The sequence below is a fragment of the Rhineura floridana genome, chromosome 1 (genome assembly GCF_030035675.1).
Source record: "Rhineura floridana isolate rRhiFlo1 chromosome 1, rRhiFlo1.hap2, whole genome shotgun sequence".
In the NCBI taxonomy this organism is placed as follows: Eukaryota; Metazoa; Chordata; class Lepidosauria; order Squamata; family Rhineuridae; genus Rhineura; species Rhineura floridana.
Genome location: NC_084480.1, coordinates 101,872,674 through 101,889,954, shown reverse-complemented (window position 1 = coordinate 101,889,954; position 17,281 = coordinate 101,872,674). Strand labels below are relative to the sequence as shown.

The window sequence follows — 17,281 nt, the reverse complement described above, 5'->3', positions numbered from 1 at the left end:
GGACCCTACTTGGCTCAATCTAACAGCGTGGCGTTTGAACGGGGACATTTGAGGTCAGCTGGACTGTCTGATGCTGTGATTGATATTATTTTGGCCTCGAGAAGACCATCTACCACTCGTATTTATCAAAATACCTGGGTGGCTTTCTCCAAGTGGTGTCAGTCCCACCACCATGATCCATCCCAGGCCACTGTGCATCAGGTGCTGCAATTTCTCCATAGCGGCTTTATGATGGGACTTCGACCCAACACTCCACGTCAACATGCGTCCACTGTCGTCCATTCTCTCAGTGTCCTCTCCTGGAGATCATATTTCCTCACATCCATTCATCAAACGTTTTTTGAGGGGAGTCGCCCTACGCTCTCCGGCTGTTGTCCATCGGTTCCCCTCATGGAGTTTGCCGAAAGTTCTGCAGGCTTTGCAACGCCCTCCGTTTGAACCCATCAGGACTGTGCCCCTACGTATGCTGTCCTTCAAGGTCTTGTTTCTGATCGCAATCACATCTGCCAGACGCGTTTCGGAGTTGGGCACATTGTCTTCTGCTCGACACCTCTGCGTCTTCCATAAGGACTCTGTTGTGCTGAAGACTGATCCTTCCTTCCGTCCCAAGGTCGATTCAGTTTTTCATTGCAACCAGGACATTGTTTTGCCTTCCTTTTGCCCGAATCCTACCCATCCTCTCGAGAAGGCTTGGCATTCGTTAGATGTCCGGAGGGCTCTCAAGACCTACCTGTCTAGGACCCAAGAGATTCGACGAACGGAGTCTCTGTTTGTATCCTTTCATCCAAGGTCTATGGGGCATAAAGTATCCAATTCTACCTTATCCCGTTGGTTAAGGGCATGCATTACTTTAGCATATGAGTCCCTGAAGCTGTCAGTTCCAGCTAGTATAACGGCTCATTCTACCAGGTCAGCTGCCACTTCGGCTGCTTTTGCCACTAATGCTCCTGTTGCCGATATTTGTAGGGCTGCAGTCTGGTCTACCCCACACTCGTTTATAAGGCATTATAAAATTGATCGTTATGCCTCTGCTGACGCATCTTTCGGCAGACGAGTGTTGCAACAGGTTCTTAATGAGGATTAACACGTGGGTGGTCCCTCCCTGTATGGGCTGCTTTGGTACATCCCGCAGTGATGGCCCACCTCCTATGGAAAATGTACCATTGGTCTCACCTGAAAGGTGATTTTCATAGGAGTGGGCCATCACGACCCTCCCAGTTGGAGGATGACTAGAGATTTTATAAATGGGTTACATGTTATTGTTACGCTATTATATTTAAATGTAAGAGTGAAGTCAAGACTTTTAGTTCTGTTATGTTGTTATGTTAGAGTCATGTTGTTATGCATGTGACTATTATGTTATTTTCCTGGCGGGCCTGTTGGCCTTGTTCTTGTATTTTTAGATATCTCTTTTTAGACTCGCTACGAATGAACTGGAGAGTGGGAGGTGCCTGACGCCCCTAGTCTTGACTTCAAAAACATTCTTGCCTTCGCACGATAGGTGGAACTATTACCCGCAGTGATGGCCCACTCCTATGAAAATCACCTTTCAGGTGAGACCAATGGTACATTTTTGCCACTTTGGAGCACTAAGTAAGAGCACTAAGAGCTAGGATAATATTTACATCTCTGATTTTGATCAAGGGCCCATCCTTTCTTCTGAAGGTGAACAGTGTTTCACAGGATATAGGCATTCTCTCCTTCTTCTCTTGAAGTCCTATCCAGGCAGCATAAGTTGGATATCAGATGCGTGCCAAAGTTCTGTCTTGATAGGATGATGCTTTTCAGGAGCAGCAAGTTTCTTCTTTTACCTGACTACTTACCAGAAAAAAGTTCCTACATACACTTCAGCTCATTGGTTCAAAGGCTGTATTGTACTAGCATATCAATCACAGGTCTTGTTATCCATGGGGGATATCACTAATTCAACCAGAGCAAAAGCCAAATCAGCAACTGTCTGGCATAGTGTCCCATGGCAAGATATTAGCAGGGTGGTGATACGAATTTCATTTTATACCAGTGACGAACATTACACATTTTGTTTCTCTGTCTTTTCTATTTAAAGACCCCTTGTTTTGAATAGAAAGTGTTTCAATGTGTATTGCCAGGTTAACTTTTCAATCTATGATGAATACTGGTTGTGAGTATTCAAGTGTCTTCCTTCACTGAGTGAGGAAAATGAGACTGCAAATTTACATTTACTTTATTAAAATGAAAATGTCTGTTTCAATCAATTGTTAATCAATTAACCTGGGTCTGAAGCAGATGTCTTCTTTGCTGATTTTTTTTTTTACCCACATATAATGGTTAGTTGGTTTTATTTCTATTTTGTCAAGATTATATAGTTGGTGCAGAATCCTATTTGATTCCTGGGAAAGATGGAAAACTCTGACCCTTACTATTTATTCAGACAGGACTATTGCCTCTAAATCTGAAACTTAATAAAATACATTATAGGTGGTTTAAAATGAAAGCTCTGCTAAAAATAACTTGTACTAAAGTTGTATTAAAAATAATGTATGTTTAAGGGTTATAGCTTGCTTTCTGTTATAATGATAGATGTTTTTATATTATTTGTTAGCCACCCTGGGCTCCCTTTGGAAGGAAGGGCGGGATATAAATTTAATAAATAATAATAATAATAGTAATGATTCCTTTATCCAAATGGTAAGTGTTCTCATGCATTTTTTTCTTACAGTATTTCAGTGTTATGGAGCTCCTTGAATCAATAGATATGATGACTCGAAATTTACCATACAGGAAATATAGGCCAGATGTGCCTGTTCACAACAATGCCAAAACATGGTAACATATCCAATTATTTTTGATAACTTGCTTCTAAAAATAACCTAGGAATGTTTTATCTAAACAGCACTGTTTTCTTTCTGAGAAAATATTCAGGCATTAATTCTTTCATTTTCAAATATTATTTTCTACAGGCTTCTTGGTCATTTCTTGTACATATTAATTCACATGTCTAAATGTACACAACATTTTCTGGGCTTTGGGGGAAGATCAAGAACTGGGCTATTTTGCACTAACGTAAGAAGACTTTTTAAATAAGATGTGTTTTGAAAGGAAAAATATTTTTGTATGCAGTACTTTCCCCAAACATTTGTTTTCTTTTTTTCCATTAGGTGGAGATATATTATATATGGCATTCTTGAAGTAAATGTCCAACCCAAGTTACAGATGTGGTCTTGGGAACATATTCATTACCATAGGAATCAAGTGAAGAACTATAAAGATCTGTACAAGACAAAAATAACATCAAAGAAGCCGGCTGAGGAATGTTTGAACATTTTGGAGGTTAGTAGTTTTAAATGACTATTAATTTACACTTTTTTATCACACTCATTAAAAATAGTGACTGCATTTCCTGGTAGTTTTCTAACAGGGTGTTACATATTATGTATTATGATTCGCTGATTTCACATTTTAACTTGTACAGATTTCAAATGAGGCAATCAAAGTTGAAATACATGCTAACTGAAACCTAATGTTTATGTTTTCAAAACAAATATCTCTTGCACAAGGGTATGTTTCCCCCATTCAACTGCAGCCCTCTGAAAACTGTGCTTGCCAACTATTTTCTTCACAAATAAGTTATTTCCCAGGATCAGTTTAAAATACGAATCATGGGTTACATGCTCATTTGCTTCCAAACAATATACTCATTAATTAAAGTTGATCTCACACACAGGCCTGTTTTGGCAAAAGCAGGAATTCAAAGTGAGGTGAATTAACCATTGCCTGCTATCAAGGCCTCACTCACAGGCCTGATTTTAATGCTAGGATTTTAGGGTTCTCACAGGCCTGTGGGCCTTGTGCTTAGTTCCTTGTGATTTCTTATATTTCATAAACATAACTTCTAATGTCTATGTTTATATGTGTGGATATATAAAAATTCTCCATTACTAGCAGGGTCACCCAAGACAAAATGGTCAAAGATGAGACACCAGATTAAGATGCATCCAAACTCAGAGGAAGGCAGTGGTAAACCACCTCTGAATACCTCTTACCACAAAAACCCTATGAACAGAGTATCCAAAATGCAACATGAGATAGTGCTGGAAGATGAGACCCCCAGGTCAGATGGCACTCAGCAAGCTACTGAGGAAGAACAAAGGACAAGTATGAGTAGCGCTGTGACTAATAATGCAACTGGGTCAAAGCCGAAAGGAAGCCCAGAGGGTGATGCACAAACATGCAAAAGGAGAGTCTGGAGTTGCACGATGCACACAATAGGAACATGGAACCTTTTTGCTTCAAGCCTATGTCTTCAAATTTCTTCAAGGATCCCCAGTCCAAGATCCCAAAATTCCCCAACACTAGGAGTCTAGCCTCTTGGTCTAGACTCCTGACGGCATTGCTCTCAGCTTCTTCGACACTCTCAAACTCCCTCACCACGTTAAGGTGTGCATCCCAGAGGGATGCAGGAATACCTGTCAATAAACCCCTGGATGGGGTTGCACTCCCCCTGAAGGAGCAGGTTTGTAGCTTGGGGGTTCTCCTAGAATCATCTCTGTCACTTGAGGCTCAGGTAGCCTCAGTGGCACGGAGTGCCTTCTACCAACTTCGGTTGATGGCCCAACTACGTCCCTATCTGGACAGGGATAACCTGGCTTCAGTTGTTCATGCTCTGGTAACCTCTAAATTAGATTACTGCAATGCACTCTATGCAGGGCTGCCTTTGAAGACAGTTTGGAAACTGCAGCTTGTGCAAAATGCAGCGGCCAGATTGGTAACAGGGACCAGATGGTCCGAACATATAAAACCGATTCTGGCCCGCTTGTACTGGCTGCCTTTATGTTTCCGAGCTCGATTCAAGGTGCTGGTATTGACCTATAAAGCCTTACACGGCTTGGGACCACAATACCTGATGAAACGCATCTCCCGATACGAACCCACCCGTATACTACGTTCAAGATCAAAAGCCCTCCTCTGTGTGCCTACTCTGAGGGAAGCTGGGAGTCTGGCAACAAGGGAGAGGGCCTTCTCAGTGGTGGCCCCCAAATTATGGAATGATCTGTTTGACGAGGTGTGCCTGGCGCCAGCACTTATCTTTTTGGCACCAGGTCAAGACTTTCCTCTTCTCCCAGGCATTTTAGCATGTGTTCTATATTGTTTTAAATTTTTAAATTGTGTTTTAAATAGTTTTTTAAAAGATGTATTTTAAATTGTATTTGTTTTTAGTCATTGTAAACCGCCCAGAGAGCTTCGGCTATGGGGCGGTATACAAGTTTAATAAATAAATAAATTAAATAAATTAAATGCAAGCTCTTTTCCAACACCCATGGTTGTGGAATTTACAGCCGACGATTACTTTATTTTCTCGAAATTGCCCTGTATTTGTAAGGGAAGGGCTGGAAATGAGCTGTTCACTCTTTAGGAGGAAGGGGCTGATGAGGCCCTCCTTGTACTATAACTTCCATGGCACACCAATTTGGCTTTGGTCTTGGCCTAATACAGACTTGGTGTGAAGGCAGGGAGTGTCATCTCCAGTGGAATCTTTGGATCCAAGCCAATATTTTCAAGCTACTAGTCTTTGAACTACCTCTTCATTGTTTTTCCAGACAGGAGACAATATTTTATTGCACATGGTCTTTTTAACTTTTTTCTTTATCAAGCAGCAGGAGAAACATGAAAGGCTGCTGTGTTAGGAAAGAAAGAGTGTGAAACTGCTTCTTCATTTGGGCTGTGCACAGTATTAGGCCAAGAAATTGGCAAGCTAAAATGGAACACATCAACATTACAATACTTGGCGTGAGTGAATTAAAATGGACTGGAATGGGACATTTTCAATCAGGCAACTACAAAATATTTTATGCAGGAAATGAGAAATTAAGAAGAAATGGAGTTGCTTTAATAGTGAGAAGTGATATAGCAAAAGCAATTAGTAGCTATAATGCGAGGTCTGAGCGAGTGGTATCAATGAGATTAAATAGGAAACCTATTAACATAAACATCATCCAAGTCTACGCTCCAACGACAAAACACAGAAGAAGAGGAACTGGAGAGATTTTACGCAGAAGTACAGGAAGAAATTGATCACACACCAAAACAACATGTGTTGATAATCATGGGGGACTGGAATGCAAAAGTAAGGAACATAGAAGAACTAGGAATTGTGGGGAAATGGGGCTTCGGAGATAGAAATGAAGCAGGAGAGAGATGTATTGAATTCTGTGAAGCCAATAATTTGTTTCTTGCAAACACATTTTTTGAGCAACCAAAAAGATGACTTTACACATGGACATCATGAAATGGTCAGTATAGAAATCAAATTGATTATATAATTGGTAGCAGAAGTTGGAGAAATTCCATACTTTCTGCAAAAACAAGACCAGGAGCAGACTGTGGTACAGATCATGAACTGGTAATATCGAAAATCAGAGTAAAGCTAAAAGAACAACAACAAAGCAATAATAATGCCAAAATACAATTTAAATAACATCTTAGAAGAATATGAAGATCAAATAAGGAGCAGATTTGAGGCTTTAAACTTAGTTGACAGAGAAACAGAAGAACTATGGAGTGAAGTCAGAGATTATCAGGGAAGAATGCAAAAAGACAATATCTCTAGTTAAAAAGAGAGAAAGACCTCAATGGATGACTGAAGAAACTCTTCAAATGGTAGGTAGGTAGGTAGTGTTTATTACGGTCAAAGACCAGTATAAATACATACAAACACACAAAATATTCAAGCGGTTAGACAATTAAAAAAGTTAAAATATGAGTTTAAAATTATTATACAAAGGTAATAAGACAAAATAAATTACAAAGTTCAGTAGCCAAATGTTTATAGAAATAATTCATATATAATATATGACGCTTCACGATTTGTAAGAAAGGGACCGATCAGTATTTAATGCTATTGAGTGGACGGGTATAGATTTTTCCTAATGGAAATACTTGTGGCACAAAATTTAGCTACAGACTCGGTGATATGAGCGGATTGACCAGCAAGAAGATACTTAATATAAAAAGTCTTGATTCTTCCTGGCAGGGAAATAATTAGCAGCTTGATCATAAAGTTTCTGATTTCATGGTACAAAGAGCAATGGAAAAAGACATGGTTTAAAGATTCAACCTCCCCAAGGGCACAAGCTGATCACTATAAGGAATTTTATTATATCTGCCCATCAGAATCGCATTTGGTAGGCAGTTTAGCCTTGCCCACATAAATGCCTTCCCATGCTTCGGTATAGATAAATTAAAAAGATACGGCATTGGGAATTGGGGATTAGGATTGAATAAGTGTTTGTTAATAAGAACAAGGTGTTGTTGAAGATCCACATCTTTAACACGTTGTAAAATTTGCTCTTTCGCTTTTGAAAGGCCCATGATTGGAATTGCAGGGATTGAGAACCCCAAGGATGTTATTTTATTAATAAGCATCATTTCCCATGAAGAATGAAATCTATCCTGCAAAATATGAGGTGCCAGGCCAATAGGACTGAATATTAGCTTAAGCCAAGTGCTAATTCTCAGGCACCAGATTCGTGCTTCTAAAGAAGATAATCCCGCTTCCATGCATAGGATGAAACTGGGGACACAAGTGGGAGCTGCAAAAATTGATCTAAGGAACATATTTTGAACAGCTTCCAGTTGAGCAAAGTTTGTATAAGTTGCTACTTGTGAACCATATAGTAATTGGGGAATTATTTTAGCTTTAAAGATATTGATAGCTGGAATAGGGAGCTGTCCCCCTTTATTATAATAAAATGATAATAATGCTTTCGTAGTTCTTTTTGCATTTAAAATAACCGACTTCATGTGTAAAGCCCATGAACCGCTTGATTGAAAGATCAAACCTAGATATTTAACTGCTTTGACCTGATCTATGATATGACCATTGATTCTCCAAACGTAATTAACTCTTTTGTTGGTAAAGATCATTATTTTGGTTTTGTCATAGTTTATTGTTAGCGATTCTGCAGAGCAAAAGGTGGCTATACCCGCCAGCAGTCTCCTCAGGCCTATCAGTGTTCGTGAAATTAGCAGAATATTGTCAGCATATAGCAGAATATCTTCAAATGGTTAAAGAGAGAAGGAAAGGAAAAGGAAAAGGAGATAGAAACACGGTTAGAACCCTAAATGCAACAATACAGCTTCTAGTACATAGGGACAAAGAGAACTATTGCAATAGTTATTGTATAGAAATAGAAGAGGACAACAAAAAGGGTAGAACAAGAGCCCTTTTCCAAAAGATTAGAGAAATTAAAGGGAAATTTGAACCTAGGGTAGGGAAGTTGAATAATCAACAGGGGAACATGCTGACTGACCGAGATGAAATAAAAGGAAGATGGAAGCAATGAGAAAAGAGATGTCAGAATGACAGATTCATTCATGGAGGAACCGTATGATGAAGAACCAGAAATTTTAGAATGTGAGGTAAAAGCTACTCTTAAAATACTTGGAAGAAACAAATCACCAGGAACAGAAAACATACCAATAGAGTTGCTACAAGCTAATGAGACTGAATCTGTCCAAATTTTAAGATATTCACACGATACCATACTACTAGCAGAAACCGGTAATGATTTGAAGCAAATGCTGATGAAAGTTAAAGAGGAAAGCACAAAAGGAGGAATACAGCTGAAAATAAAACTAAAATAATGACAACAGAAGATTTGTGTAACGATAAAGCTGACAATGAGGACATTGAACTTGTCAAGGATTATCAATATCTCGGCACAGTCATTAACCAAAATGGAGACAATAGCCAAGAAATCAGAAGAAGGCTAGGACTGGGGAGGGCAGCTATGAGAGAACTAGAAAAGGTCCTCAAATGCAAAGATGTATCACTGAACACTAAAGTGTGGATCTTTCAGACCATGGTATTCCCGATCTCTATGTATGGATGTGAAAGCTGGACAGTGAAATAAGCGGATAAGAGAAAAATCAACTCATTTGAAATGTGGTGTTGGAGGAGAGCTTTGTGCATACCATGGACTGCGAAAAAGACAAATAATTGGGTGTTAGAACAAATTAAACCAGAACTATCACTAGAAGCGTAAAATGATGAAACTGAAGTTATCATACTTTGGACACATCATGAGAAGATATGATTCACTAGAAAAGACAACAATGCTTGGAAAAACAAGGGAGTAGAAAAAGAGGAAGACCAAATAAGAGATGGATTGATTCCATAAAGGAAACCACAGACCTTAACTTACAAGATCTGAACAAGGTGGTTTATAACAGATGCTTTTGGAGGTCACTGATTCATAGGGTCGCTGTAAGTCATAATTGACTTGAAGGCACATAACAGGAACAATTCCTGCAAATGCAGGGAGAAAACCATCCAATGATGGTGCTTGTGGGGCTGGATGTTTTTTGCTTAGTCTCACTATAAGTTTTGTCCAAGCAGAATGCTTAGAAAGACTAGCTATCCCTTCTAGCAGCCTAAGAAGTCTATGTTTGTTTTCTCTTTCTTATTGCTTTTTAATTGTTTGTTTGTGGGTTTTTCATAATGTTTTTAGTTAACTAGGCAGGTCCATGTTCCTATCCTCACCCATTTGGCCCTATTTATTTTAGGGATTACCGTGTATTTGTGTTAGTGCAACTATTGTAAAGGTGATTTTTCCTAAACTTTACTTCTATTTATTTTCTTTCACACACACCCATTAGCTATTCTGTTATTTAGCAACAGCTGTTCTGTAGCTACAAATTGAATGGGGGCACGCCTGTGTACAGCCCTATTCTTTACCCCTCAAAAGTTTGAATCTTAAGAGTAAAAATCTAGTCACTTTCATGTAAGAGCTCAGCTCTGTTTAAGGGAGATATGGTTGACTTTGGGAATGAACCCTTTATAGAAAAAACTGTGCTGCATGTGAAAAAGATGTTAATTCTGATTGTTCATCTCCTTGTGCTGCTTAAAGAAGGGGAAACAATGCTGTTGTCGGGCACTTTTCCAGTGTTCCTCCCCCGACTTTAGATTTATTTCTGCTATACTCCTACAATTCTTCTGTAATCTGATTTCTTGATTTTCATTCTGACCTCTAAAACTCTAATTTCCCTTCATATTCCCATAAGCTTTCTTCTCTTCTTACAATCCCTATTCTGCCTACTCCTGTTTTTGAATCCCCATTTAGCAACCAGCTTGTACTATACTAGTACAGAAATGAATTAACAATTAATATATAAAGAGGGATCCCACTTTTTCACTGGGTTTGATTCTTCACTTTCTTCTTTATAATAGTCTGTAATTGGATTTCTGATCTCTTGGGTTAGGACCCAGTTGAAACCATCTGAAAGTTCCTATCACCCGTGTCATTCCCTTCAATATTTTGACAAGGTGTTTGGACAGGTTCGTGCAACCACTTCTGTGCTGGATCCTTGCCCTTCTTGGCTAATAAAAGCTAGCAGGGATGGAACAGCCGGCTGGGCCAGGGAAATGATTAATTCCTCTCTGCGAGTGGTGGTGGTTCCTGGCTGTGTGAAAGAGGTGGTAGTGAGACCACTCCTGAAGAGACCCTCTCTGGACCCAGAAATTTTAATAACTATAGGCTGGTGGCAAATGTTCCATTCCTGGGGAAGGTCCTTGAACGAGTGGTGGCAGGCCAGCTCCAGATACTCTTGGATAAGACCGATTATCTGGATCCATTTCAGTCAGGTTTCACATCTGGTTTTGGCACAGAAACAGCCTTGGTCGCCCTGTATGATGACCTCTGTCGGGAGAGAGACAGGGGGAGTGTGACTCTGTTGATTCTTCTTGATCTCTCAGTGGCTTTCGATACCATCGACCATGGTATCCTTCTGGGAAGACTGGCTGAGTTGGGAGTTGGAAGGTGTATTGCCCCGGCCATGGGCTTTTCAGGTTTGAGAGAGATACCAAGGAATCAGTATGACAGACTCAGGTTTACTAACAAAGGAGAGTTTATTGAGTAATAACAGGCATGCCTGTTATGCACCGGACACGGTGGAATCATCGGAGGCCCGCTGTAATCAGTTTGCCGATCACTTCCAGAATAAGATCTCATGTATCCGCCAGGACCTAGACTGTCAAGTTATAGCAGTAGATCCTAGTGAGATGTCCGGAGCACAGTCTTGTCCTGTTTTGTTGGATGAGCTTCAGTTGGTTCAACTCGAGGATGTGGACAAGGTGCTTGGACAGGTATGTGCAACCACTTCGGTACTGGATCCTTGCCCCTCCTGGCTGATAAAAACTAGCAGGAATGGAACAGGTAGCTGGGCCAAGGAAGTGATAAATGCCTCTTTACGAGAGGGAGTGGTCCCGGGCTGTCTGAAAGAGGCAGTGGTGAGACCACTCCTGAAAAAGCCTTCCTTGGACCCAGACAATTTTAACAGCTACAGGCCAGTGGCGAATGTTCCATTCCTGGGCAAGGTCTTGGAACGGGTGGTTGCTGGCCAGCTCCAGACGCTGTTGGATGAAACTGATTATCTAGATCCATTTCAATCGGGTTTTAGGCCCGGTTTTGGCACTGAGACAGCCTTGGTCGCCCTGTACGATGACCTATGTCGGGAAAGAGACAGAGGGAGTGTAACTCTGTTGGTTCTCCTTGATCTCTCAGCGGCTTTTGATACCATCGACCATGGTATCCTTCTGGAGAGGCTCGCGGAGTTGGGAGTTGGAGGTACTGCTTGGCAGTGGTTCCGCTCCTACTTGGCGGGTCGTCTCCAGAAGGTAGTGCTTGGGGAACATTGCTCGACACCGCGGGCTCTCCAATATGGGGTCCCGCAGGGGTCAGTTTTGTCCCCCCTGCTTTTTAATATCTACATGAAGCCGTTGGGAGAGGTCATCAGGAGTTTTGGAGTGCGTTGTCATCAGTATGCTGATGACACGCAGCTCTACTTCTCCTTTTCATCTTCTTCAGGTGAGGCTGTCGATTTGCTGAACCGTTGCCTGGCCGCGACAATGGACTGGATGAGAGTTAACAAACTGAAGCTCAATCCAGACAAGACTGAGATGCTGTTGGTGGACGGGTTCTCTGATCGGATGGTGGATATATACCCTGTCCTGGATGGGGTTACGCTCCCCCTAAAGGACCGGGTTCATAGTCTGGGAGTCTTTTTAGACTCTTCCCTCTCACTTGAGGCTCAAGTAGCCTCGGTGGTTAGGAATGCGTTTTACCAACTTCGGTTGGTAGCCCAGCTACGTCCCTATTTGAGTAAAGAGGACCTTACATCAGTGGTACATGCTCTGGTAACCTCACGTTTGGATTACTGTAATGCGCTTTACGTAGGGCTACCTTTGAAGACAGTTTGGAAGCTACAACTAGTGCAAAATGCGGCGGCCAGATTGCTGACAAGGACCAAGCGGTCCGAGCATATAACACCTGTTCTGGCCAGCTTGCACTGGTTGCCAATATGTTTCCGGGCTAGATTCAAAGTGTTGGTATTAACCTATAAAGCCTTATACGGTGCAGGACCACGATACCTTGCGGAACGGCTCTTCCGATATGAACCGGCCCGTACACTACGTTCTGCTACGAAGGCCCTCCTCCGGGTTCCAACTCACAGGGAGACCCGGAGGGTGATGACAAGATCTAGGGCCTTCTCAGTGGTGGCCCCCGAACTATGGAACAGTCTCCCCGAGGAAGTACGCCTGGCGCCGACTCTGCTCTCCTTCCGGCGCCAGGTCAAAACCTTCCTATTCTCTGAAGCATTTTAAGTTACACTGATTTACTTTTTAAAATGTTTATTGTATTGGATTGATGATTGTATTATAGTATTATTTTGTTATTCATTGTATTTTTATGCTATTTTATGTTCACCGCCCAGAGAGCTATTGCTAGTCGGGCGGTATATAAATTAAAAATAAATAAATAAATAAATAATGCCTACCCAATGGATCAGACTGCAAGGCTCTTCCATAGAACGTTGACCAGTCTGAACAACGCACTGGGAAACAAGGGTGACTTATATAGCAAAATCTTTGGCAAGGCTCAATATTGACGAATACATGATTAGCTGCTATCTTACATCAAATCATCATTTCTTGACATAATACATGATTAATTGTTCTATATCAGGCTAGACATCAAAGCAATTCTGTGGTTAATAGATTATGACTACTATCTTCGAAGCATCACAGCATTTGATCTGAAGCATCATGGCACTTGATTGATTATACATAAAACATTGTGCTAATTAAGACTACTAGCAAGCAGATCATCTTGACCTCTGAAAGCTACTCTCTCTTGGCAGCCTTTGGTCATTAGCTTGTCTAGATAAGACTTAGAGCTGCTGTTCTTGGCAACACATCAAACAGTCCGACCACTCCCTGGCAAGGGTAGCTCGTTAGCCCCCCAGATAAGGACCAGGTGAGTTATGAGCTAACCATTGACCGTTCCTTGACCTCTCGCTTGCTGCCAAAATGAGCTAATTGGGTACATTGGCCGTCCTTTGACCATCTATCACACTGCCAAAATGCTAAATCATTGCAGATGCTGACAGGTACCAAGACTCAAAGGAGAGGGACACAAGCTTCCATGCCTAAAGCAGCTTTATATTTGCCCTTATATTATATTATATTGCCCACCAGCCTATATTCCACCCCCATGGTCAAAGGATGTACGATTTGCCTCTTCTTGCCCTGAGGGCCGGATCTTCTTTGCCCTGTCATTTGACCAACAGGGGTATTAATATTTGCTCTTAATGGCATACTACATATTAATAGTTTGCCAGCAATGCAAACACATACACACAAGCAAAAATCCACAAATAACAGTGATACCAATTGGAAAAAAATCCTCTGCTTCCCCCAACCCCCGATGCCTTGCTAGGATGGGGTCAAGAACTGAGTTTTCCTCCAGGTGGCTCATATAAGGCTTCTTATATAAGAACTGAGTTTTCCTCCAGGTGGCTTATTTTAACACTCTACTCATATAAGGCTTCTACTCTATAATATATTACACTTTGCTTATCAAGAAGAAACAATAGGAGCTTACCATAACTACAGAAGGAAAGAAAAAAGTTAACATGGTGTTTGGATATGTTGTCCACAATCTAACAGACACAGAATAATAAATCTTAAACAGTAGAACCTTATTGCGAAAACCTATCAGCATAGTTCCAACAAAAAAACACATCATCAGACAGCTCATATCCCCCATAAGCATTTTTTAAAGCCCAAATCGACAGCATTTCAAAAGGCAATACTAAAAACATCAGGAGAATTCTTACAGCAAATCAGTACACAGTCCCATATGCATAACCCCCACCCCCAGAGCATGCGGTTGCCCACATGGCCCTTTGTCTAGGGGCTTCAGGGAGTTCCCAATCCGAGCTGATCCACGCTGCTGCCTGCAGGGTCTCGGGACTCCTCTCCAGGAACAGATCTGCTTCCTCATTGGCACACAACAGGCTGTAGCCATCTTCTCCCTCTCTGCTCTGGGAAAAGTCTTAAGCCGGTCCACTTTATCTCCTGCCCCATACTCCAAATCAAAGTCCTCCCACAAGTCTTTATCTGGGGGCATCTTCAGGTTGGCAGAAAGAAATCTCTGTTCTCCCTCATAATCTCCAATGTAAATCATGGGCTCAAACAGAGGCAAATAACCTTCCCTGTGTCTCTCGCTCCCTAAACTTACAGGGTGCTGGGCACCTCTCACTGCTGGAATTTGCCCAGGGACTGCACTCATCATAGGAGCTGTATCCCACTCTGTAAGACCATTATGGGGCGCCCCAGGGGCAAAATTACTTGGGGACTTTATCTCACCCATCTCTACAGGCGCTGGGAGCTCAGCTAGGACTTGCACTCCCTCCTCAGGCTTCTCCTGCATTTTTCCTTCCACAGCTGGCACACACGGGGCAAAGAAATCCATGGTCAGCAGCTCTTCTCTCACACAGTCCGACCACTCCATGGCAAGGGTAGCTCATTAGCCCCCCAGATAAGGACTGTTATCTTTTCAGGGCCAGGTCAAGACTTTCCTCTTCTCCCAGGCATTTTAGCATGTGTTTTTGAATGGTTTTTTTAAAAATGTGTTTTTAAATTTGTATATTTGTTTTTAATGTTTTTAATTGTTGTAAACCGCCCAGAGAGCCTCAGCTATGGGGCGGTATATAAATGTAATCAATTAATCAATCAATCCTTCTGAAATCTGTTTTTACTGTTACTGCCTTAACAACAAAGAGTTTTATGGTAACTGAAAGACTAAGAAATGCATTATGGTATAAGCTTTTGTGGACTAGAGCCCACTTCATCAGATGCAAGAAGTTTTATGCCAAGTTGGCAAGTTGATTGGGGAATTGTATGCTTAAATGTATATATAGTTGTTCTAGTGACTATTCACAAAGTAGCGTTACTGATAACACAAATATCCTGGCATTGGTAAGTAATTAGCATCTGTTGTGAAGTAAGAATCCTTTAGCTTGATTCAGGGCACAGGTGATAGCATTTAATATTAATAAGTTGAAACTCAGCTGTTTCACCACTTTCTATGATGGTTTCCTTTCCCTTGTGTCACCTCCTAATTGTGGATAGGGGTAGACTTCCTGATAACTTGGAAGTATCCTGGAGAGAGAATGGAAATTAAAATATTTCCTTGTTATGTTATATGGACAGTTCCAGGAGGAGGAAAAGGAAGAAGAACAAATAGCTGCGGTGACATTTTCCACCATTGCCCCACTCCATAAAATCCTCTTCCCTCTGCCATATGTTGCCACCAGGCCAAGTTGTCATTTGTTTATTTTAGTATTTTAAAATTGTTAACTGCTTAGGCAGTATGTAACTGCAGTAAATAAATAAATATAATCCATCAGTTGCTTCTAATGTTTTATAAAGACTTATTTTTTTGGCCAGAGTTTCCCTGACCCATAAGGTTAGACCCTGTTATTATTGAATTTCTGTTTTTATATGTTTTCATAATATTGCTTCTATGTTTGTCTTTCTGCTTTTATGATACTATTTTATTGTTTTTATGATATATTGTTGTTTTCCTCTTTGATTTTCAAATATTAAGCTGTTTAGAAATGCTTTTAAAATAATAAAAATAAATTTATTTCCCCACAATATAGCAATAAAAAACTAAGATGTGAAACAGGCAGTGAACCCCAAACGTGAACCCTTTAACAGAGGAAGGTTTTATTCTAAGCAGGCCCAAGCTCTGAACTGTAACACTTCTGTTAGTGGTTGGGGATGTATAACATTTTCTTGGAAACATTTTGTCATTACTGTGTGTAGTGTCTTAGTATGTAACTTCCATTTCTCTTTATAGGAACTAGAGAAGACCTTGGATATATTCAGCATCACTCTGGCAAGACAACAGGCAGAATTCGAGGTAACTGCTCTGCAATGGATTTGATTTTATGGAAACTATGAGTTGCTTTTAGATCTTTGAGGTTAAAAAGCTGCTATTTCATCTCAGCTTGGATAAATGCATAAAAATCTTTAATAATATATTCAAAGTCAAACTTCCATGCAATAGTTTATATGTATGCGTTTTAAATAAGTTCCAGTATATACTGGTCATCAGTCTTGGTTTTCCCTTTTTGGGATGTCTATAGATTCAATACTTTCTAAGTTATAATTACTATTTAATAGGCTATCAAGATAGCAGCCCCAATACATATTTAAATTACCAAGACAGCTGCACTACTGATTTTGCTCCTGCAGAGCTCCGAAATACTGATACAGTATTCCACACATCTTGACTGATTTCTACATGCTTGCTCTATTAAACAAGATATTGAATGTTAACCTTTAAATAATATTGTGCAATTTTGCATAATAGGCAACTAAGGCTGGATTAAAGATTTTCAGACCTGGAGCTAAACAAGATGATGAAGACTCTGGTGGCTGGTTTAGTTGGATATGGGGATGGACTGGAGGAAAAAGCAGTGAACCCAAACAAGAACCGAAAGGTATGCACATGCCCATTTTGATTTAAGAAAATTTTGGATCCTCCCAAATCATGCAGGCCATTATAAACTGTTTAGTAGTTTCAATATGAGTAAATATGTGTATGTTTATAATAGCTCACCTTTCCACTTTATTTTTAAATCACCCAAAGTGGTGTACATTACATTTATAGTATCATAAAACCACAAATACTAAAAACAAACAGCAAATATAACAGCAACATTTCAGACATAACAATATGTCTAAGGAAATAATATGCAATCACCAGTGTGGTGGAGTGGTTAGAATGTCAGACTGGGACATGGGAGACTAGCATTCCAATTCCTGCTTGGCCATGAAGCTCAGTGGGTGACTTTGGGCCAACTGCTGCCTCTCTGCCTAACCTATCTCACAGGGTTGTTGTGCTGATAAAATTGGGAGGGGGAGAACCATGTTTGTATAGCATCTTGAGTT

General features: G+C 40.7%; 1 protein-coding gene across 3 annotated transcripts in view; it reads left to right on the top strand.

The window, feature by feature from the left end:
• The window catches only part of VPS13A (vacuolar protein sorting 13 homolog A), a 304,094-nt gene that overhangs the window by 46,446 nt on the left and 240,367 nt on the right, over nt 1-17,281 (top strand). For all 3 annotated transcript variants that reach the window (XM_061627500.1, XM_061627520.1, XM_061627510.1), the window contains exons 12-15: nt 2,699-2,805; nt 3,138-3,309; nt 16,185-16,247; nt 16,701-16,830. In XM_061627500.1, the coding sequence (XP_061483484.1) occupies nt 2,699-2,805; nt 3,138-3,309; nt 16,185-16,247; nt 16,701-16,830 (472 nt within the window). The remainder of the gene's footprint in view (nt 1-2,698; nt 2,806-3,137; nt 3,310-16,184; nt 16,248-16,700; nt 16,831-17,281) is intronic.